Raw genomic sequence first — 23,171 nt, 5'->3', positions numbered from 1 at the left:
CGCCGGCCGGAGAAGTAGCGCGCCGTGGGGCGAGCGAGACGCTCCCTAAGTTGGGCGCGTCCCAGACCTCGCCGCCCCGCGCCTCGACCGCCAGTGTCCGGAGAAAGGCGGGGCTGATGGGGGGCGCCGAGGTTGCCGTCGCCTGCGGCCAGAACCCGTCTTAAAAGAACCTGGGCCGGCGTCTCCAGGGTCCCAGCTGGCGTCGCGCCCTCGGCCCGCGTGCGCTCTCTGATGCCTGCGCCGGCGGTGGCCCGGGTGGCCCGCCCGCGGGGGGTGCCGGAGGGGGCGGGGGAGGAGGAGGAGGCTGTGTGATGGCCCTGGACGGCGAGCGGGGGGAGCAAGAGGAGGAGAAGAAAAAGAAGAAGAAGAAAAAGAAGAGGAAGAAGAAGAAGGAGGAGGAAGAGGAGGGGGCTGAGAAGAGCAGCTCACCCTTCGCGGCCAGCATGGGGGAGAACGACGCCGCGCTCCGGGCCGGCGGCAGGGGGCTCTCGGACCCGTGGACGGACTCCGTGGGGGTGCGACCCCGCACAACCGAGCGCCACATCACGGTGCACAAGCGGCTCGTGCTGGCCTTCGCGGTGTCCATCGTGGCACTGCTCGCGGTCACCATGCTCGCGGTGTTGCTCAGCTTGCGCTTCGACGAGTGCGGAGCTAGCGCAGCCCCGGGCGCCGACGGCGGTCTCGCCGGCTTCCCGGCGCGCGGGGGCAACGGGAGCCTTCCGGGTTCCGCCCGGCGCAACCACCAGGCTGGCGGGGACTCCTCGCAGCCCGAGGTAGGCGGAGAGGCCACCCCTGGGACCCCGTCCGCCCAGCCGCCGTCGGAGGAGGAGCGGGAGCAGTGGCAGCCGTGGACGCAGCTGCGCCTGTCCGGCCACCTCAAGCCGCTGCACTACAACCTAATGCTCACCGCCTTCATGGAGAACTTCACCTTCTCCGGCGAGGTCAACGTGGAGATCGCGTGCCGGAACGCCACCCGCTACGTCGTGCTGCACGCCTCCCGGGTGGCGGTTGAGAAGGTGCAGGTGGCCGAGGACCGGGTGGCCGGGGCTGTCCCGGTGGCCGGTTTTTTCCTCTACCCGCAAACCCAGGTCTTGGTGGTGGTGCTGAATAGGACCCTGGATGCGCAGAGGAATTACAACCTGAAGATCATCTACAACGCCCTGATCGAGAACGAGCTCTTGGGCTTCTTCCGCAGCTCCTACGTGCTCCACGGGGAGAGAAGGTAGGGAGGGAGGCGGTGCCCGGCACCGCCCCACCCAGCCAGGCTGCTCGAAAGGCTGGGCGGCCAGCGACCCGGGGGACCCGGTTGGCTTCCGAGTCCGAAAAGCGCGGGGTGGGTGAAGGAAGCGAAGGTGGGGTAGGGCCGTCACCCAGAACCCCCGGGGTCTCCCAGATGCCCGGGCTTTCACTGCTGCCGACTCCACACAGTTACCAGCACCAAACGTTGAGTGCCACCCCCTCCTCTAGTTTGGAACTCCCTCCTGTCAAAGTTCCTTAGCCAGCATGGCGCCTAGCAATTTTTAAAGGGTAGTGTGAAATCTGAGCGATGCCAGGGTGACATCGAAAGCCTGCCAAGATACCGTCGAGGGAATATACTCGCGGGGTCAAAGGCCAGGGCTGTAGCGCATCCAGGTGAGATGGCAGGGCAGGGCAAAATCCTTCCCTCCCCCTCAGCATGCCCACCTCGCCTGTTATCTGGCAGGCACAGAGCAGACAGTGAGCTTTGGCTGCATGAAGTTTTCCCAAACTGCAAGTTGAGATTCCGAGCAGTAAGAGCAGGCCCAGGTGACAGACTCAGGGGGAGGGCGACAGGGGTCTGGGGGAGGCTACCATGGCCAATGCCAATGAGAAATGCCCTTGCAGGTGCTGCCAGGTCTCTCAACACAGACACAGAGTGACTTTAGTTTTTTGTTGTTGTTCTTGAGTTACTGCCTCTGGAAATGACTCCAGGGGTGCAAAGAGGGAAAGCTAGCCATCAGTCTCCAATGCCTTGTTAATGAGTGCCTTTGATGCTTTTTAGATTTGGGCAGTATTTTATTTTATTTTTTTCTGAGAGTCTGTGGGGTTTTTTACAACTTGTTTAGACCTCAGATTTCGGAGTCAAACAGAAGTGGGTTCGAATCCCAGATGCAGAGCTAGCTGTGGTGAAGGTTGGAGGACTGACGAATCTGTCACCAGCTCCTGACAATGGCTATCTGTAGTGCTTATCCAGCCAAATATATTAACTTAGTCCCACAAGACACTTTCCTATCTTACAGGTAGGGAAATGGAGGCACAGAGAAGTCAAGTAATTCGTCATGTAATGAGCTGACACAGCAGGGATTTAGACCCAAGCAATTTGGCTCTGGAGCCCATACGCTTAGTTTTAGCTTGAGGACAATAATAAGTACTGTCTTCATAGGGATTGTTGCAGGTGTCCATGAGCAAATGCATTGAAAAGCACTTAAACTATAGAGGGCATATAGAGTGTCCACTATACATATGAGCTATTTTGTGCCTCCTGGGGTAGTGAGCACTCAAGCATATTACTGAATGAATAAACAAGTGATTTTTGCTTTTTGTCCTAATCCATTGCATTTAAAACAACTTTGATTAATTAAATGATGATAGGGCCAGCAAACAACCGAAATGACCTTAAGAAAGAAACTGACAACCTTAGAAGTAGAGGCAGGTTGGAGATTAGCAATGATACCCCTGGAAGAGCCTCTTCTGTCCTCAAATGATTTTCACAACAGCAGAAAACTGGGGCTCAAAGCAGCCCCAGGTGCCTGAGATCAGCCCCATGTGTCTGAGAACAGCAGGTTTGTCAGTGGAGAAGTGAGACTTGAACTTTGGTTTTCTGATGGACCGGGGCTTATGGTGGCTGGAAACTCCCAGAAGAAGTTGTTATTATATAGGAGGCTGGGAAATGTCAGTGTGTTATGGGAGAACACAAACGTTTTATTATTCATATATTGCTTATGAAGCAACCTCAGATAAATTTTCTAATGCTTTAGTAGTTGTGTGATAGTTGAAGCCTCCTACAAGTGAATGTATAAATTATTCACTTTCAAACTACTAAGATCAGGTGTGGATAATTTAAACCCTCTTATACCACTTCCTTCAACATATTCTAAACAATACAGAATAAATACATTTTTAAAACCCACCATCATATCAAATATGGGGGGAAATGCATAGAAGGCAAATTTGCATGTTGTGTTTGGAAACAAGCTTATGTCAAAATGTCAATAGTGGGAGTGCATATCACTGATAAATCTTGCTCTGGTGAAATAAATACTTCCAACAAATCCTGTTTTTTTGAGCCATGCCAAAATGTGTTTGTTGGAACTGAGCTTGTTTTGGTCAGTATATTCAAATTAGCAGGACTCTTAAAAAGACCAGATGTTTCAGTTTGACCCGTAACTGTTTTCTTGTACCCCTAATGCATATTTGTGTTTAAACTGTCTCCTTCAGTTTTCTCCCAAAGATGTACATGACTTGGTTGAAAGTTTAACCTAGAGCACATGTGGCTGTATTCTGCATCCCAATAGAAAATCTGGATTCAATATTTCTGGAGCTCTCAGGTTTTTGTTTCTTTCTTTCTTTTTTTTTTTTTCTTAAGATTTTTATTTATTTATTTGACAGACAGAGATCACAAGTAGGCAGAGAGGCAGGCAGAGAGAGGAGGAAGCAGGCCCTCCTGAGCAGAGAGCCCGATGTGGGCCTCGATCCCAGGACTCTGAGATCATGACCTGAGCCAAAGGCAGAGGCTTTAACCCACTGAGTCACCCAGGCGCCCCAGGTTTTTGTTTCTAAACAGCATCTGAGAGAAAGTCCTTCTCTTCTTCTTCTTCTTCTTCTTTTTTTTTTTTTTCCATCAATACCAGAGTGAATATGATAATTTTTTGAGTGTGTTTCTAACTAGAGTTAATATGGCAAAGGAAATCTCTGTTCACAATTATGTGAACATTACATCTATTAAGTCTTTTTTTTTTTTTATTGTTGTTGTTACCATGGCTACTTGGAGAATTTTTAAAACACACCAATGTCAGGAACTCAGTCAGGTTTGGACTTTGGTGATGATTTCGTCCCCAAAATGCTCTGTAATTTGATATTTTAAACACTTTCAAAGAGGACATAGGTGTAAATTCTAAATTTTCATTTGATTAATGATAAAACATCATGGTCTCTGGTTAGTTGTAGTTTTTGCCAAGTTAATTATTGGATAATCTTTGCAATAAAATAGGTATTTATTCTGCCAATGGGGAGTCACAGAGAGCAACTGGAAGTATTTAAAAGAGCAGTGCTGCAATTGAGTCCACCTTATTTAGCCTATATGGAGACATTAATACCCAGGAGTCCATGTGATTCTTTGGTTCACTTCTCGGAAGTCTGAGAAAAAGAATTTGGGTGAGGGCAGGAAAATTAGATCTCACTGTTGCTATATACCTATGACCCCTGGAAGGTTTTATCCCCCACAAGGTATTGAATGGGACCTGGTTTTATCCTACATGGAACACTTAACTTTTCTGGTTCTTATACCACACTGGAGAAAGGTAGAGGACAGAAGGATAGACTCTACCTTGAAACCCAAGGCTCTTCTGCTTTCAGTTGATAATTTGGATAATGAGAAATTCACCACTTGTTGAATATTGCAAGTACATAAATTCTCTTGAATTTGAAATGTTTACACACAGCGGTAAATTATCTCCATTAGGCGGAGCACATACTCATTTTTTTCCTCAAGTTGGTGCATAGCAGGCAGATAAAAAGGGTGTGTATTTAGGTCAGATTATCCTATAGTAGAATATACTTGTTTAGAATTAGGTGTATGTTCATTTACCTGAAGTAATTGCTGCTTTCGGGTAGCCAGATGGCAAGCATACCCATGTTCAAAGTAGGGTACCTTAATTTAGAACCAGATGGTTGGATCAAAAGAGGAAATTTACTCAAAGTAAATGAATGTTTTATCCATTTTCAAATGGAAGACTTTTTTTTTTTTTTGACAAACTTTGTTTGGATCTATAACATACCACAGTTACAGAAAACAAATTAAAAATGGGTGGTCTTTTTCTGTAAAGGATTATTTTAAAGAGAAACCATGATCTCCACATAAAATGGGAAAATAAGATTGTGGTTCTCAAGGAGAACTGCAAAAAACTCTCTTGCAAAGTCTTGTGGTGAGAATAGAGGATTTTATGGAGAGCTATTTGATCTTCTGTGGTATTAGTGTACATGATTGGATGCCTCATACTTTCCCGGACTGAATTAATAATCATGATATTTAATAAAAACTAGAAAACCACCACATGGCTTTTATATTGAAAGCAGTCTCATTTCTGTCGTTCATTCCGGAGAGGAGATATCTTTATATGAGCAAGTTAGAGTTTATGTCTTTTTGCTCCTCTATAGAAGGCTCTGAACTGAAAAATCTGTAAGAACCAGTTGTTTCTGTGAAAACTTTTTTTATAGAATTCCTTAATGGACTTAGCTCATTGTTTTCCTGTCAGGCACACATAACCATATGGCCTAACAGAGTCCCAAGGCTGGATTTTGGTCATAATTCAGAATGCCATCAGTAAGCCAAATCTAGAAAATATTTTTAAAAACTTTGATCAGAGGCACCTGAGTGGCTCAGTCTGATAAGCACCTGTCTTCTGCTCAGGTCATGATCCCAGGGTTCTAAGATGGGGTCCCGCGTTGAGGCCCCTGCTCAGCAGGAAGCTTGCTTCTCCCTCTCCCACCCACCCTGCCGGATTCCCTCTCTTGATGTTTCCTTCTCTCTGTCAAATAAATAAATTAAGGAAAAAAACAAAAAAACTTTGATCAGTTAATAATGACTAGTGACTCATTTAGATAGGAAAATTCATACAGTTGGTGTTTGTCCTGTGTGCTTTTCTTTTTCTTTTTTTTTAAAAATATTTTATTTATTTATTTGACAGAGAGAGATCACAAGTAGGCAGAGAGACAGGCAGAGAGAGAGGGAGGAAGCAGACTCTCTGCTGAGCAGAGAGCCTGATGCGGGGCTCAATCCCAGGACCTTGAGATCATGACCTGTGCTGAAGGCAGAGGCTTAATGCACTGAGCCACCCAGGCGCCCCTGTCCTGCATGCTTTTCATGGTGCCATCTGATTTGATTACCCTGGATACTAATACAATATATTCTTCTTCTCAAGGAGTTAAATTAGTTTGCCTGTGTTTTTATGTGTGCAAAGTACTCTAAATCCTAAATAGGGCCTATCTGCTCAGATCCGTTTCAAACAAAGGTGGACCTGTGACTGGTTCTCTGGTATTTGTTTGGTTTGCAAAGCATGTTTTATTTCCTCAAATCAGTTCTCCCCACTGGGTATGGTGATGGGCTGGAGGCCGTTTGTTGAGGATGGGGACATTTGTCCATGTGATGACAAGAATAACACTCACTTCTTTAAGCACAGCTTCGAGAATGATATAAAAGGAGCAAGGAAGAAATGATTGATCTTTAATACATCCTTTTGCAAGGAAAGGTGTTCCTCTTCAACCCCTGCTCATTCTCCCACCTGATAGCATCATTGTCAAAATTGCCCACTTCATTTTAATTATTTATTTGTCCTTTATGTGCTTCTAGATTTGCTATGGTGACTAGGTTCCTCCAGAGTTTTTCAAAGTCCCAGGTCTTCCTGCTTTTTGCCACTGGAGAGTGGATGTTTCTCCAGCAAGTAGAATCTCACCACATGGAAATTGGAAGAATATAAAGTTGAAAGATACCCCCTCCCCCAGGTTTCCTAGCCAATCTGGAATGATTTCACGTGGCCGCAATGTATGGTGGTAATGAAAATAAGATTGGCAAGATTGGGTGAGGCTGAAGTGGGGTGAGGGGGTCCCGGCTCACCCCTCCTGCCTTCCCTGCTTCTGAATAAATGAGTGGCTTCCTGGTTTAGGGAGCTCTAGCACTGGTTTTTCCAGGATTGGGTGAATTCCCAGTGTAGACGTAGGTTCACTTGCAGGGTGATGATTTAATTTAATTATTCAGATCTTTCCCTAGGACCACACAACTGAAAAAAAAAAAAAATCAGAGGAGGGGTATACAAAGAAAAAAGTTTTAAAATTACCAATCCTGGTTACTTCCCATCTTTTTTAAGAATCGGTTTAAGCTGCTTTTGGTTGTTGCTGGATGGAAGAGCACGTGTGTGCTTAGCGTGTTCAGGGATTCTGGATCCAGGCTGCCTGTGTTCATGACCTGACTCTGCCACTTCCTAGCTTTATGACCCTGGCAAAATTTCCTAATTGTTCTGTGTCTGGTATCCTCATCTGGAAAATGGGGATAATGATACCCTGTTTCCTAGGGTTATTGTGAGGATCACAAGTTAAGTAATAAAGCATTTAGAGCCATGTCTGACAACTGGTAAGCTTTTTTGGGGGTTTTAATATTATTATATTATTCCATGGCTGGAGATCTACTATTTGCATTGGTACAAGGTCATGTAAAGTCAATATTCTTGTGTTGGGGTTTTTAACTATTATCAAGACAGTGGGGGAAGTGGTCACCTGTGACATTCCTCCTGCTGCTTTCTGTTTTTCCTCCCCAGCAAGGTTCCAAAGACAGAGAAGAGGAAGCAGAGCCTTTCCACTCTGAAGAAGAGAGTGAAGAGCAGTGCTGTGGTTTTGGGCAGCGAGAGGAACCCATGCTTGGTCCAGGCCCTGTGAGCTGGAGGGGGCCGAGAGAGCAGGAAGAGAGTGTGAAACAAAAGGAACATACAACTCTCTAGTTATGGTACTGCTCTCTATCAGCAGTGAGAAGAGCAGAGACCAGTGGCTGAAGGGCCAGGGTGGGGGGTGCCTTCATTGTCATCGCAAGCTAGAGCATCAAATAGAAAAAAACTGCAAGTACGAAGGGAAAGGCACACTAGTCATTAGCTGTTGTTCCTAAGACTTTATTTGAGTTCTGAGAGTAGTGGTATTTCATAATACTTACGTATTGCTCTGCCTCCTTCCACTATGAAACAAATGAATCTCAGACACTAGTTTATTTATTCTTATGAGAACCTAATATTATGGCCTGCAAATGTAATTTTAGTGCATTCATGATACTCTTCATCAATGGTGATCAAGCACTCAGGACTCATTTTTGATAAGAGTATTTAGTACATAAATAGGAAAACAATTATGAATATTGTGTTCTGTTTTTATAACACGATTATTCACATATGCACCACTTCCTACATACATATTGCTGGCATTATTGCATTATGTTTTTACTTTACTAGAATGGTTATTTAAAAAAAATAGATTACACGCTTGCTTATGGCACTGAATATTCAGCAGGAGCACTTTTCTTCTGAAGTGGCAGAGGTTTAATGACTCATTGAAGTACATAAAAACACACAGTCTAAACAACGGCCCGTTTTAGCTTAAAATGTTTTGTCATTGAGTAATAATTTGCATTTTGATTAACAACCTTAACTTTAAATGGGACATGTGTAACTTCCATGACCTTGTAACTGAGTCCATCTACTGCAAACAGTAGAATAGTTCCATTGGAACTTTTCTTTAGGTCTTGGGAGTTTTCATTAAGAGTCAGAAACTATTGCAACACCGGGCAAATTGCAAGTGAGGTAGAAGGAAACTCAAAGATCATTCTCGCTGCTTTATGTGTGGTGTGCAAAGATGTGGTCCAGACGCAAACCTCTTGAATAGGGCATACCATTTGTGGGGTTCTCTTAGTTTGGGTGGGTTCCACAATGAAAAGTCACAAATCAACCTGAATGCTAACAGAGTCATGCAAATGTTGGTTTCCTATGCATATTTTAACTTTACGAAAAGGCGAACTGAAAATAATGGAACAGAAATTGTTTTGTATCACATACAGTAATTTGTTGGCAATATCAGCCAACATTAATGCATTACTTCTGCTGGATCTTATCATAATGACTAGACACAAGTAGCTTGCCTAGTGAACTTCCGCAGAAATAAGAAGAAATCAATTCTCTGTATCCTTCAGAGGCAACACGGAGCTTTACGCCCTCCTTCTTAGCTCAACCAAAATGTCAAATAGGCAAGTTGTTAAGAAATAAAGTAATTTATTTTAGATAGAAGAGAATTAAAATACATGTATATTATTTCTGTTTTTCTAGTTATGCTAAAGTGACATTCTTAGAATGACACTTCTAGGATGTCACTTTTGGATGTAGCATTTTTTATGGTAATAGAGAGATTCATTAAAAGATAAAAATGATTTTGTTTAAAAAGCAGGAGAAAAACAGAAAATGAAATACTTGTCCCAATTACCTTCTGCCTCCTGCTGTTTTATATTACTTGCTGCATTTATGTGTATATTTCGTATCTATACTATATATGAAAATGTTTCTATTTTTAATTAATTTTTTGTATTTCTTCTATCTGGTGTCCTGCTACCACTTCAGACTTACTTTGAATTTACTCAAAACCCAAATTCATTACTTTCTTCTCCAAGTCACCTTGTTTAGAGGCTTCTTTGATGTTTGGGGTGATAGTAAACAGAAAAGAAGTCTCACTTCCACCAACTGAAGGCAACCCTAACAAGGCAACGATGAAGGCAGAATGATATTTTTTAAAATCCAGCAGACACTGTTGCATGTTGAGGGGACAGAGCCTTGAACTAGGTCTCTTTGTTAGACAGAGGAGTACTGAGGGTAAGAGAGGTGTTAGAGACGGACAGGCAATGCTGAGACCTGTTAAAGCCAGAATCCATGAGAGGCCAGGCAGAATGCTAACTTAATAAGTGAGTCAACACTCTTTTTTTTTTTTTTTTTTTTTTTTTTTTGAGTCAACACTCTTTTAAAGGCTTATTTCTGTGCTACGTGGAGTCAACTGCCTTACTTCTTCATCTGCTTCTGACCTTTAAAATACTACCCAGGCTTCCAGACCAATTGTTATGCTTCTTTCTCTGTGAAGTCTCTTCCGTTCTTAAGGCAGATGGCTCTCAACTGAGTATTTGCCCTGCTCCTCCTTTAGGCTGTCAGATGGGGTGTAAAGTGCTACTGGCATCTAGTGGTAAGGGCCCCGGGATGCTGCTACACATCCTACAGGACACGGGTCAGCCCCCAACAAAGAATATTTATCCAATCTAAAATGTCAGGGGTGCGGAAACTGAGAAGTCTTGCTTCAGGAGAATGTAATGTCTTCATAGGTTTTCCTTTTTTGTCATGGCTTTTTGTAGAATACCTGGTTAGGTATTTGTTTAATTTCTTTTATTAGAGTATAAACTCCTTGAGGGAAGGAAGCATATATATTTATCTTTTTCTCCTCAGTGTTGAACACTCAAGAATGATGATTAAGAGAAACAAATGTGCAACAGAGCTTATAGTAAAAAGCTATTTAGCGGCAGTGTAATTTAATATTCAAGAAAAAAATCTCATCAAGTTCAGGGAATATTTTATTTCTCAGTTTTGTTCAGTTATAGGATCTCGAGCTTGGAAAAGACCTAAAAAGTAATCTAGTCCAACCACTCTTTTTTACCAAGGGACTTCTTTTGATTTCCTAAATACCGAATTGAAATTCAATTGCAATTGTCCTCAGTTGCCAGACTGTGAAATTGGTATTTCCTCATTTAGACATTATCAGAATATATGGTGGCCCTCTGTGCATAGATATATACTGTGGTGTGTGAATTCATTAAGAATATTAATTGCAGAAAAAGGCACTAGATGGTCTTTATATTCCTTTCAACCCTGAGAATCAGTGATTTAAATTGCTAGCTTTACTAACATATTTACTTACTATATAAGGCAAAAAGAGAGTACACAACATGATTCGTCTGCATAAATATTTGGTTTATGAATTTCTCATTAACCCAGATGTATTAAATCTTCTATATCTAATAAATTCCTACCCACTAATTACTTAATGCCAAAGATACCTTTGATTTTTACTTAATGACTAATACATTCTAATTGCAAACCTTCTGTTGAACTCTTGCAGAGCCTTTTCCCCAGAATTATCAGTCGTCTACCTTATCATGACCTTAAGAAAAAAAAGGTCATGTCTTAAAAAAAAAAAAATCCTACCATGTACCTAAAAAGCTCACACACAGCAGATGTCTGTCAGTGGTGGAACTGGAGTTCTCAGACTCAGAAAATTAAAAAGGAACACTCTTTACCCACATGTGGAATCCTGCAGGTAACTTCTAAAGAGCTCAGGAAAGAAAGATCAAGCTCAGTGGACATATCCATTAATGAGATGGAAAGATGAGACTCAAAAACATCATGGAAGACCAAAGCGTGTCAAGAGAAAATTGTAAATGGGTACTTTTTAACTGAAAGGACATTTTATTAAACTGACCTCTCATTAAACAAAACTGTATTACTATCAATAGAAAATCATAAGGAAAACTATTATCATGGTACTGGCATTTTTGGAAAGAAGAACCTTGATTACCAATAGTCAAATTAAAACATTGTTTATAAATTATGGCTAAAGGTTATTTTACTGTTCTTGAAATATAATGACTTTTTACTCAGATGCAGAAACTGACTTCTAGACCCAGCTTTGTGCTAATTGCTAGTGTAACTTTGGACAAATCACTTACCTACTGGAATTACTTTTTCATTTTAGAAATTTATGAGAGAGGACAGTTTGCTCCCAAGATTGCTTCCAACTTTAACCTTTTATTTGTCTGAAGATTTGACTTCTTTCCCATATATTATATCATTTTATCATCTCGACAGCTTTAGAAGGAAAGCATAGAAAGCATTATTATTTTCCTTCTGCTAATGAAAAAATAGGCTCTAGCAGTTACCCAAGCCTGTTATGTGGCAACCCAGTACTCTTTTCAAGATAACTCCCCAAAATCCTCTTTCCAAGAGTAAGTATACAGTTAATCTTTAGAATGTCTTATTTTTCTCTGTTTCAAAATTAACTTTTAAAAAAGTAGACTCTCCAGGATAAATGTAAGCTTCATAATGTTAAAAAGGTATAAGCATTTACATCTATCTGATGGTTTGAGCCGGGGATAGCCAATAAGATTCAATGCATATGTCAACTCCTATTGATTGCTAGCAGCTGCCTCAAGTGTTATGCTGAAAATAATTTTGAGGCCAGGTTTGAGCTCAGTGGGATAGGGTGCCATTTTAGATTAACCAGGAACATTGTGGGTGATGAAGAGGGGAGTGGTGGCAGGACTACTTCTGGGGGAAGGAGTCTTTTAAAGAAATGACTTCAGCGCTCAGTCATGTTTTATGAAGGGTCTGATGTTGACTTGCCTGGTATTGAGTTTTGTAACTAATATTATCAGAAAAGTTTAAATTGATTTGTATCATGACTGTTTTCATAAATGATGGCTTCTTTTTCAAGTTAAAAGGGTGGCCCTGAATTACTTAGTTTGAGTATTTTCATTTGTAATAACTGTGGAAAAATGAAGAGGTTGTTTCTAGTTAGCTTTAATGAAATGCAATGTTGCAGCTTGATCTGAAAACTTGAAGGCATTAAATATACTTAGTAGAAATATATACACCTATATCTACATTAACATGTTTATTATATATTTATTATGTACAATTACCTGTATTATATTAACACAATAATACCAAAGTTATAATTTGTATAATAAATATGTATTGTGGGTCGTAAAACTGATAATCTCTGGATTAGTCAATATAAACATGTGTTTATATATATTTCCAATAAGCTTTATAGTATTTTTTAAAAGTTAGGCTTGATTATTTCCTTCCAAGCAAGGAACACCTAAACCGTAGGGAAATTTAGTAGTCATCCAAGATGATATGGCTGAGAATGTTGCAAAGCCAGAATTTAGACCAAAGTTTGTCATGTTTCAAAGTCCTTAACAAAATCAGATTACATCTAGCTGAAGTTTGAGGGCACAGATGTTTCCCACTGATGGTCTGTATTCTACATGTATCTGATGACATCTTTTGGATTTTAGTTTCATTAACTTAAATACATTTAGAGGGGAAAGTGAGGGCATACCAAAAAAGAGAACTATTGTTTTCCAGTGTTAGCCCATGGGATGCTGATGAATTGTTTTTCTGTAAAGTGTAATGTTTCATCTAAAAAGCACTGGTCTGGGTTTAGAGGATTTACTTTAATTGAGATAAAAACTTCCCCAAAGAATTTTTATTGTTGGGGAAATACATACAAATTATACTTTCATGCTATTCATACACCTAAGTTTGGCACAGAAGAAACTACCTTGCAGTTTGGCAAAATACATTATTTTATCGGCAGAAGCATGTAAAATGGTCATAACTTATCAAGCCATGAATGTAATTGAGAACGTCATTTTCTGTTTTCCAGATTCCTTGGTGTCACTCAGTTTTCACCTACCCATGCCAGAAAGGCCTTTCCTTGTTTTGACGAGCCGATCTACAAGGCTACTTTCAAAATTAGCATCAAGCACCAAGCAACCTATTTATCTTTATCCAATATGCCAGTGGAAACTTCTGTGTTTGAGGAAGATGGATGGGTTACGGATCACTTTTCACAGACCCCTCTCATGTCTACATATTATTTAGCCTGGGCGATCTGCAACTTCACATACAGAGAAACTACCACCAAGAGTGGGGTTGCAGTAAGTATTTTACACTTAAATATGCTTTTAGATAATGTACGCATTGTATAGTAATCTTATTTCTGGATGACGAATGAATCATTTTTATCCTCTTTAAGACGTACAGAGCTAAATTCTGTTGTTAACCCTTGGCGGGAAATTATTTTCCTGGTTTCTAGAGTCAAAGAGGAGTGTCTTTTCTGTGCCCACCCTCTTGTCCCTTTCACTGCCTCCTCCGTCCCCAGCATCCCCATCCCTTTTTAGCTTCTCAATGTTTCTGAAACAACTGTTGTCTGCTTTGGGAAATTGCTTTTGATTCATGGGACTGGGAAAGCTGCTTCTCTTCATAGTGAAATATTTCAAATATCCAGAAAATGTAGAGAATAATGCAATAAACTCCACAAGCCTACAAGCCAGCTCTAGAGAAATCTAAACAATTTACCATCTTTGCTCTCGTCTAATTTAGTTTTTGGGAAAGTAAAAGGCACTGGATAGAATTGAAGCCCTCTGCACCTGCCTGATCTCATTGCCTTACCTCTTCCTTTAGAGATAATTATTGTCCTGAATTTGATGTTTGCCATTTCTATGCATATTTTCATACAATTACCAAGTGTGTGTGTATGTCTATTTCTATAATAGATGCTGTGCTTTAAAATTTCACATAAGTGATTTATATTATAGATAAAGTTCTCTAAGTTATTTCATTTTAATATTTGATTTAAATTATGTTTTTGTGGTTTATCTGAATAGAATGGTTTGAGTGAAGATATCAAAATCTGTCATCCTCCTATAGATAACCATTTTAATTTTTCTGATTAGCAACAATGCTCAATGGGTATTTTTGTCCATGAGTTCATCTGCCAGTGTGCTAGAATTTCTGTAGAGTTATAAAGCTTCTCTTAGCCCGTAATACCGAAGTGTACAGAAATACATTCTTAGGGGCGCATGATATATAGGAAGCCTAGAGAAGACATGCTCTGCATTTAGTTTACAATAAGATGCAATTGGATGTTCTGTGATAACTATCATTTGTGACAGCATGGTGTTCCAAGCATTTTTTGCATGCTGTTTATTGTATTGGCACTAGTCAGGTCAGGTCACGCTATGCTGAGTTAACAACTTCCTCCTCATTTCAATGACTTACACAATAAGTATGTATCTATTTTAATTTTTATGTTGCCCCTAAAGTAAGGTATTATGATTCTGTTTTTCCAGATGAAAAAAGTAAATTGAGGTTTAAAGCGATTAAGTAACTTATCCTGAGTCAAAAAGTTAAATAAGTGGTAGAGCTGCAAGACACACTTCGTTGGTCTGATTCCATATTTTGGGCTTTTTCCCACCATGTGCCCTGGGAACTCTGTTTCATCATTTCAGCTGTATGTCTGTAAAAGAATTCCAGTAATAGTTCTCCCTGTTCGGGGCCATTGTATTCAGCATTGCTCAAACATGACAAAAGGAGTTAACAGAAATCTATATTCTTGTTCTGTAAGAAGTTCATAGGTCCAAAACCACCTAAATTTTGAAAAATAGGTTTGGATCAAAAATTTTCTCAGTGTTACTTTCAATTTAAATCACTGTGGCACCTATTTAAAGAGTAAAATCTGCATGCATAAAAAATTAATGCCATTATTGAAGAACTGTGTATAATGAATTAATCTACATAATCCTTAAAATTAGGTCCTAAGTGCTGGCTATAGAGGGCCAGAAGATATTTTGCTCTTCTGGACTTGTACTCATTTGATATGTTGAGTTCCTCTGATGTTTGTTGATGTCTCCTATGGATACTTCAAGGCTATACATGTTGGACCGCACACAGAAAAGGAACACCAAGACATCTCATTTACTCTGACGTCTTCAAAAGTTGATGGCTGGCTTGCTGTGCATCAGCTTGCAGCATGGGGCACACTGGAAGTGTTTTTTCTAGTATGTTTTCTTTAAAGCATCTTAAAGGTGTTCTCAGCCCTACACAATTAAGCTTGTTGCTAAGTGACCTATATTTAAATCCAGACACACTCTAATTATTAGATGTGACTTTTATTAGGGTTAAGAATCCAAGTAGTAAATATTTTAAAATTCCTCTTTAATAATTTTTATGTAGAAAAGATAAAACATGCTACCAGAGAACATCGAAAGGTCAACTGAAATAAAATTTTAGATTATATAATCTAAAAATGCTAAGGATAATAAAAAGGAAAACAAAATTGCCACTGGGAGCCCTTATTTATCAATTCTTTTTTTGGTCACCCCTTGGATATCCAATCTGTTTTTATTTTCATCACGTTTCCTCTTTATTACTGGAGAGCAGCACATAGGAATCACATTTCTGAACTCTTAACAGCTGGAAGGAGTGGAAGTTTAGCTTTAGGATCTTGGGGTAGGGACAGTCTCGTGAAGACCAGGTGGTCATGTTGGAGCAGAAGCTGACACAGATTTATCTGAGCTGTAAGAGCATAACTAGAGTAGCATCTTAATAATTTGCAGCTGAATCGTAATAGTGCCTCAAGTGTGTGTATTTGAAGCATCATCATTTACTTCTCAAGTTTTCTGCACCTTGCTAGGCACTATTCTAAGTAATTAGGTAAAAAACTCTCAGATCGTTCTAGTACAGCGATTGCACGTGTCTCTTTCAGGTGGAATCCAAGCTGGGAGACCTATTTTGTTTACCCATTCCTAAAACGGCTTAATATTTTTGTAATAAATTGTTGATATTTAGAAATTGAGAGAGTGCACATAAAATTATTTATTTCTGGCTTCTCTTGAAAAATGGGAAGAACTTGTGACATTGGGCTCACATTCCCATGTGGCAACAACTGGTCATTCATTTATTCCTTCAGCAAATACTTACTGAGTGTCAGGTATTGTTCTGGGCTCTGGTGATATAGCAGCAAACAAAGCAACAACTCTACTCTCAGGGAACTTACATTCTCATGACGAGAGAATGACAAAAAACAAATAAATGTATATCAGGTGGTAATATTTGTTATGAAGAAAATCAGTGCCCTGTAGCTGGGTGGTGGCTGGTCCATTTACATGAAACAATTGCTTCCTAGTGTAACCTAATTCAGACCACTCTTTTCTTTTGCACCATGTCAGATTTATTATTGTATATTACTTGCTTTCATTCTGTAGGCATTTGGAGTCTAGGGACATAATTCAAGAGCATAGCCAAGGAATCTGCATTAGAAAAGCAATGAATTCACTCATTACGTCTTAGTGATACTGGCATTCACTAATTGTGAAATGAAAGTTGTAGAAAATAAATTCAAGATCATTTAGAAGAGGGAGAAATTGCTAAGGCTGGAGTCTAATGGTATGCTTTATGGAGTAGATGGGATTTACTAAGACCCCGAATGATGGTTTGGTCTTAGAAAAGCAGATGATGTATGCATATAGTCCTTGGTGGGAAATGTTACTAAGAAAAGACAAAGGTAGGGATATCTATGGGGTATCTACGGGACATAGTGTGTGGTTATTATGATCATAAACATCATCACTTCTGCTCCTGGTTACAAGTAGGTCATTAAGGCTGCTTCTGAATTGCTGGAGAAGGGCGTATATCCCACTTCTTGAAAAGGGAGTGTCAGTGAATTTGCGGATGTGTTTTCAAATCAGTACATCTTCTCTCAGGCTGCAAATTATTTACATTCATCTCACATACAAAATATACTCACCAGTAGGTCTAACTGCATTACAACATCAGGCTGAAGTCTGACATCCAGGATCTCACCATCTGATTTAGCTCTAGGTGTAGATGAGACTATTTGGATTTCGTTTCTTGGACATGGTTCTTTTGCTCTGAAGGCCTGTTAACTAAAGGGACATGTTATCTATCTTCTCTCCCACAACAGATGATGCTGAGCTGGGAATATGATTGTTTCAAAAGGACTTTCCATTCAAGAATGGAGAAAATGGGAGGACATAGCAGTTGTGGGCCCATAGCAGTTCTGAAATCCAAGTGGGCACATGTTGGCAATTTTAAAATTATGGCTTAATACTGTCCAATATAAATTGTCCTTTTGTCCTCCTGGCACTTGGCACCATCACTTGGGTTCTTAGTTTTGCCTTTTAAGCCATCTTTTATTTTGTAATTAAAAATTAGTTTGTGTTTGCCATGGAATAACCTTCTCCACCTGCTTCCTATCTGTAAAAACTTAAGGTTCCAAAAGCTTATTATTATTATTATTTTGCATTGGTTCTGTTGCTTTAAGTCAAAACAGACATAATTATTATTTTTTTAAAATGATTTTATTTATTTGAGAGTGAGAGAGCACAAGAGAGAGCACAAGTGGGGTGAGGGGCAGAGAGAGAAGCAGACTCCCCACTGAGCAGGGTACCTGATGTGGGGCTCCATCACAGGACTCCAGGATCACGACCTAAGCTAAAGGTAGACGCTTAGCTGAGGCACCCAGGCACCCCCAGGTATAATTATTATTTTTTTTAAATTGGGCTTTTTGTGTATCCAGTTACATACATTCCATTAGACAAAATTATACTCTGGGTTTCTTTAATATGAGCCTTTGTCTACTGTGAGGCTTTGTAGAACAATGCTCATAACACTCTTAGATGCTCTGTTACTGAACAGAGAAGGTTTATGAGGCAGAACCTTAATGTCCTTAGAAACTTTTTATCTGTTTGAAAAGGTTTGAAGGGCACCATTTTAAAAGTATTTGAAGTCTTAACAGTTCCTGAAGTTGAGTCCTTGGCTTCATCTTTAGATCATCTTTTCCTGACAGTGACCTATATTTTTCCTCCCTGAGTTTGTTTCTTACTTTGAGAATCTCTTGCCATCTGGAGAGCCTGGGAAGGAGAAGAGTTTTAATTTCAAGCTCCAAATTTTGCTTGGAAACTGGACAGTTTGTTCTTAAGCTCATCTCTCCTGTTTGGGACTTTTCATGGCCAGAGAGAAGTCGCTTTCCATATTCTACTTGAAAGTCTTCTGAGCTAGAAAATATAGTTATATTTCCTATTTTACATAGCATTACAGACATCACTGTTGCCAGACTTGTTTCTACTGTGTGATGGAGGACTCCTTTCCTTTAGCTTCCTACCATTTACCTTAACATCCTTCATCCTGTCACCAGCAGCTTCCTTAAAGCCCATAAAGCTTCAGATACGTGGTCCTCTCAAGGATCGTTTACTGTCACCCACAGTCCAATCCCAAAGCCAGTACCTCATGTTTTAAGTCTCCTGCTCTGCCAGTGCCCTACGTCTATGTACTAAAAGTAGCCCCAATTGATACTGGCAAGTTAGAAATCACTATGAAACTTAGCAATAAAAAAATAACCATTTGTTATGCATGTGGATTCTGTGTGTCCTGAGTATGGGCAGTACAGAGTAGGGGAGGACTCTGCTGTCAGTGTCTTAGCTGGGAGGGTTGACAGCAGGGGTGACTTGACAGCTGGGGGCCAGACTCATCTGGGAGCATCTTTACTAAGTGTCTTTACTTGATGTTGGCTGTTTCTCGTCCCTTATTTGGGGCTCTCATCTGGAGCACCTGTGGGTGGTCTCACCATGTAGCCTGAGCTACTTTGCTGCCTGGTGGCCTGAAGTCATCAAACACATTATTGGTGCCCCAGGCCTCCAAAGGTGAGTGTATCAAGGGGCCTACACTGCCTGTTCACTCCATTACAAATGGTTACATAGACGGTATTAGTCACTACCTTTTTTTCTCCCTCTCTGTCTTTGAGCAAGGAATTGCTATCTTACCCAGCCTAAAAAGTTTAACAGTGTCACTTTTAATGCCCTGTATTAGGAACAGATAGAGCAGCCCAGATTCTAGCAAAGGGAATGTAGACCCCATCTTTCAATGAGAATAGTGTCAAAGAATTTGGACTCATTGGAAATCATCACAGTAGTTATATGTATTATAGGAGATTATATTAATAAAATCCTAAGCATGATGCCTGACACATTGTTCTTACTCTGATGATGATAATTAAATTGATAATATATTCAGAAATCCTAGAAGGGAGTAGGGATGTATAAATTTGAGAGGTAGATGGAAACTAGATTGTGAAAGAGCTTGATGCCAGGCTTCATTTTCAGATTTTGTTCAGTTAACAATAAGAGCCACTGAGAATTTAAAAGCTGCAGTCATGACATGTGTAATTTTTATAATCTGCTTGAGAAAAGCATGGAAAATATGTGGACATGAGGAGAATGGGGTGAGGGGTTTGGGGTTAAGACTAGGTTTTTCACCTGAGAAACTCTGGACTAGAGTAGTTATAGTGTAAATGGATAAGGTTGTATGGATATGAAAGGCATTTAAAAAAAAATGGTAGGACTTGATGAGGGACAAAAGATAGGAATAAGTAAACATTGGGGAAGCAGAAGAGCAAAGACTCAAGAATGTGACCCTTGAGCAAAGAATCAAGAATGTGGTATCATAGAATGTTTCTTTCCTCCAGATTCCCTATGTATTCTGAATTGGCTATCACAACCAATGAAGGGTTTTCATTTTTTTTTTTTGGTTATTCTCTTGGCTGCACAGTCTACACTGCCCAAATATTCTGTTCATCCTATTATAACTGGATATATAAAATTTTATTTGTTAGCATTCTTTTATTAGCAAGTTGCAAAAACTCAATGTGAGCTTAAGCACAAAGGAAAATTTATCAGGAAGGTATTGGGATATCTCAAGGCATCCCAGGTCAGGGATAGACCTGGGACTTGGAGTCCTGTGAGAAGCTTGGGACTCCTATGGCAGGTCCTCATCAGTGTTGCTTCTGCTTTGCTTTACTCACTGTGGACAGACTTCTGTTCTTTGATTCACATGGTGTCATATCGCCAACAAAAGTCCCCAAGTTTCGCATATTGTCATGGAGGACCCAAGAGGGAAAATGACCTTTAGAAACTCCCAGACTTATAGAGAGTGTTACTGATTGCCCCTGTATGGTTCATGTGATCATCTCTGGTCACTGTGTCTGGACAGTATACATGTGGAGACACATCATAGGAACATGGCATCTTCTGCTTCACCTCATAGATGGGAGGGTATGTTGCAAAGAAGAGGAGTTTCTAGAGAAGGCACACTGGGAAAAATCTACTACTAGTGCTGCAGATGTTTTCTTTTAGTTTTATTGTGTGAACTGCGTACAACAGGAGGGATACACAAAATTTATAGTAGTGATAAATATTACAAATATACCAAGGAAAATGTATACAAGCATACACGTGACACACATTTCCGATGCTAGAGTTCTAGTAATATTGTATATATACCCTTAAAACATGGGATTATTCCATGTAATTTCCTACTGAAAATAAAACTTAGGTCTCATTTTAATAAGAGATGTGCAAGTGTAGGTTAATGTGCTCTAAGCATATATTCCAGTATGAAAAAAATTCATGTTAATAGTAGATCTTTTGTCATTAGACATTCTGTTTAGATTGTATTACCAATATAATAAGGTCCACTGAGAAAGAAAACTAGTAACAAAAGAGTTAGATTACAGTCAATTTAGGAATATAAATGGAGGCTTCCTGATGACCCCAATAAGAGACAGCTATCCTCCTCCTCTCTACTCCTAGAAAGTTTGCAAACTCATCCATTATAGTCAGTACATATCTTATTCATCTTTGTAAGATTTTGTAAGATTCAGCACCTAGAAAATGATAGGTACTCATTGAAAGTCCATTGAACATCTAAATGAGTGAATTCCCTTTAGAGAAGTCACAAGGCCAGGGGTGTTCCAAAATCTTTTGATTAATATATGACATGAAAATTTGTGAAAAATGTTTGACTAATATTGAAATATAAATAGCAAATGTTACAATACAGATATCGTTTGTTTTTAGGAACTCTGTAGGAACATGTAGGTGAAAAGTGTTGAGAGTTGAATACTGAGGGGAAAAGTTTTACTGTCAAACAGGGAGCTGAATTCAGTACAGAGTCTAAGCTGTGGGGGGATCTAGTATGGGGGGGGGGTGGAAATTGGGTGGCCCTTAAATACAAAAGGACCAGGGATTGTCTCTGTCCCCTATCAGGAAAGCCAAGTTTCTGAGTATTATTGATTGGTTGGTGAGAGTTAGTCTTGCCAGTGAGGAAGCCCTAGGCTGGCTGTCCTACGGGTGCCTGCCTTGGGATTATAGCTCCGAGCTCACCTCTGCTGCATGAGAGATAAGTTTGAGCCAGGTTTGGGTTATCCAGTTGGGTCTGCAGTCTTGTCAGCAACCTATGTGGCTAGGTCACAAGTTTATTGGAGCCAACGAGTTTGATAACTGAAAAAGGAAAATGATTTAATTGATGAACCTCCTTAAATTTCATTAGTGTGGGAGGAACAAACCTGATGAGTTTTGCAAAGAAGTGAATGTAGAGTGAAGAAATGCACGCAGTGACTGTAGACTGTTTTTAATGGTGCTAGTTATGGAAGGGATAAGAAAATAAATCTATGCAGAGCCTACTTGTGGGTGGCTTTTAGATATGGGAGAGCTGAATTTATAGGAAGAGAACCAAAAAGATCCCAGACAGAAGCCAATGACTACTTCATGTTTAATGGCTTGTTTTCATAGGGGAAATAGCCAACACTGTTTTGTACCTTTCTGTTTAAAGAACCCAGGACCAGGAACAGAGAAACCAGATGTGGGGAGATTCAGCGTGGGAGATTGATGAGGCACACAAGGCCAATAGTCAAAGGGGTAGCAGTAAAAGAGTGATCATAAAGGCCTTGTTGAAATCATAGGCCTTGGTGTCCAGAGAGGCAGAAAGGCGAGAGAACCCACAATCGGAGTGATATTCATGGAAAATGGATTGGGACAGTTGGTGAATAGAAGTCACTGTGAGAATAAAAAGTAGGAGTAGAATGATAAAGGGAGTAAGGTGGAAAGATGGTCTGGGGTAGAGTGGGAGGTTTCAGATTTCAGGATGAGTTGAAGGAGTTTTAAGCCTGTTATTGCAAAGTTGGATGAATGAACAGGATTGAAGACACAGTCATGGAGTGCACAGAGAACTGTGGGGCCATATTGGAACAAACATCAGAAACACTAAGGGGGAATCCTTGAGAATGTGGCAAGAAAACTATGCCAGCCTTCAGATTCTCGAGTGTAACACCTACATGCCTAGATGTGGAAGAGGGTTGGTGAAAGCCATGAACTCTGAAAGAAGAGTTTATTTTAATGGAAGTGGAGCAATAGTGGTGTAAAGTCACCATTGAGGAGCTGGGAAAGTGCTCACGTCTCTCACTCCGGCTCTGAGGGTGGATAAGAACAGATCTAAATAAGGAAAAGAATGTGGGCCGAAGCAGTGGGTGTCTAGGGTTTGTGTAAGGAATAAGAGCTGTTGATAATAAGGATTACTTACGTAGAGGATGGAATGGTAGACCGGAGGCATGTGTTAACAGAGAGGGAGTGAACTGAGTAGGCACAATTTAGTTAATGGAAGAGCTTAAGAACTATCTTGCCCCAAAGTTTCCATTGGGATGTTGGTGTAATGGAGTGTGCTTTAGCAAATACCCATCCCCTGGTGGCTAGCCTGGGCTGATGGTGAGTTCAGTGATGGATGATAATGGGTTTCGTTATACAATCCACAACTGTCCTGAGGTTTAAGAGTCTACATATTGAGGAGGCTAATAGAAGCTACAGGAAAAACTTGAAGTAAAAAAGCAAACCTACAAAACAGACTAATTTAGTTAGTGTAGAGTATTCATGGCTGTAGTATGTTTATTCTTGATTG

The 23,171-nt window shown here is 40.4% G+C and overlaps 1 protein-coding gene across 1 annotated transcript in view; it reads left to right on the top strand.

Annotated features, from left to right (window-relative positions):
• The first annotated feature begins 311 nt into the window (after positions 1-311).
• Positions 312-23,171, top strand: part of TRHDE (thyrotropin releasing hormone degrading enzyme) — a 405,975-nt gene continuing 383,115 nt past the window's right edge. Inside the window, exons 1-2 of the mRNA XM_059402447.1 lie at positions 312-1,222; positions 13,249-13,522. Coding sequence (XP_059258430.1) covers positions 312-1,222; positions 13,249-13,522 — 1,185 coding nt within the window. The remainder of the gene's footprint in view (positions 1,223-13,248; positions 13,523-23,171) is intronic.

Source organism: Mustela nigripes, chromosome 6, assembly GCF_022355385.1.
Source record: "Mustela nigripes isolate SB6536 chromosome 6, MUSNIG.SB6536, whole genome shotgun sequence".
Lineage (NCBI taxonomy): Eukaryota > Metazoa > Chordata > Mammalia > Carnivora > Mustelidae > Mustela > Mustela nigripes.
Note: the sequence above shows the minus strand (reverse complement) of the source record. Positions and strands in the feature narration are given on the sequence as shown.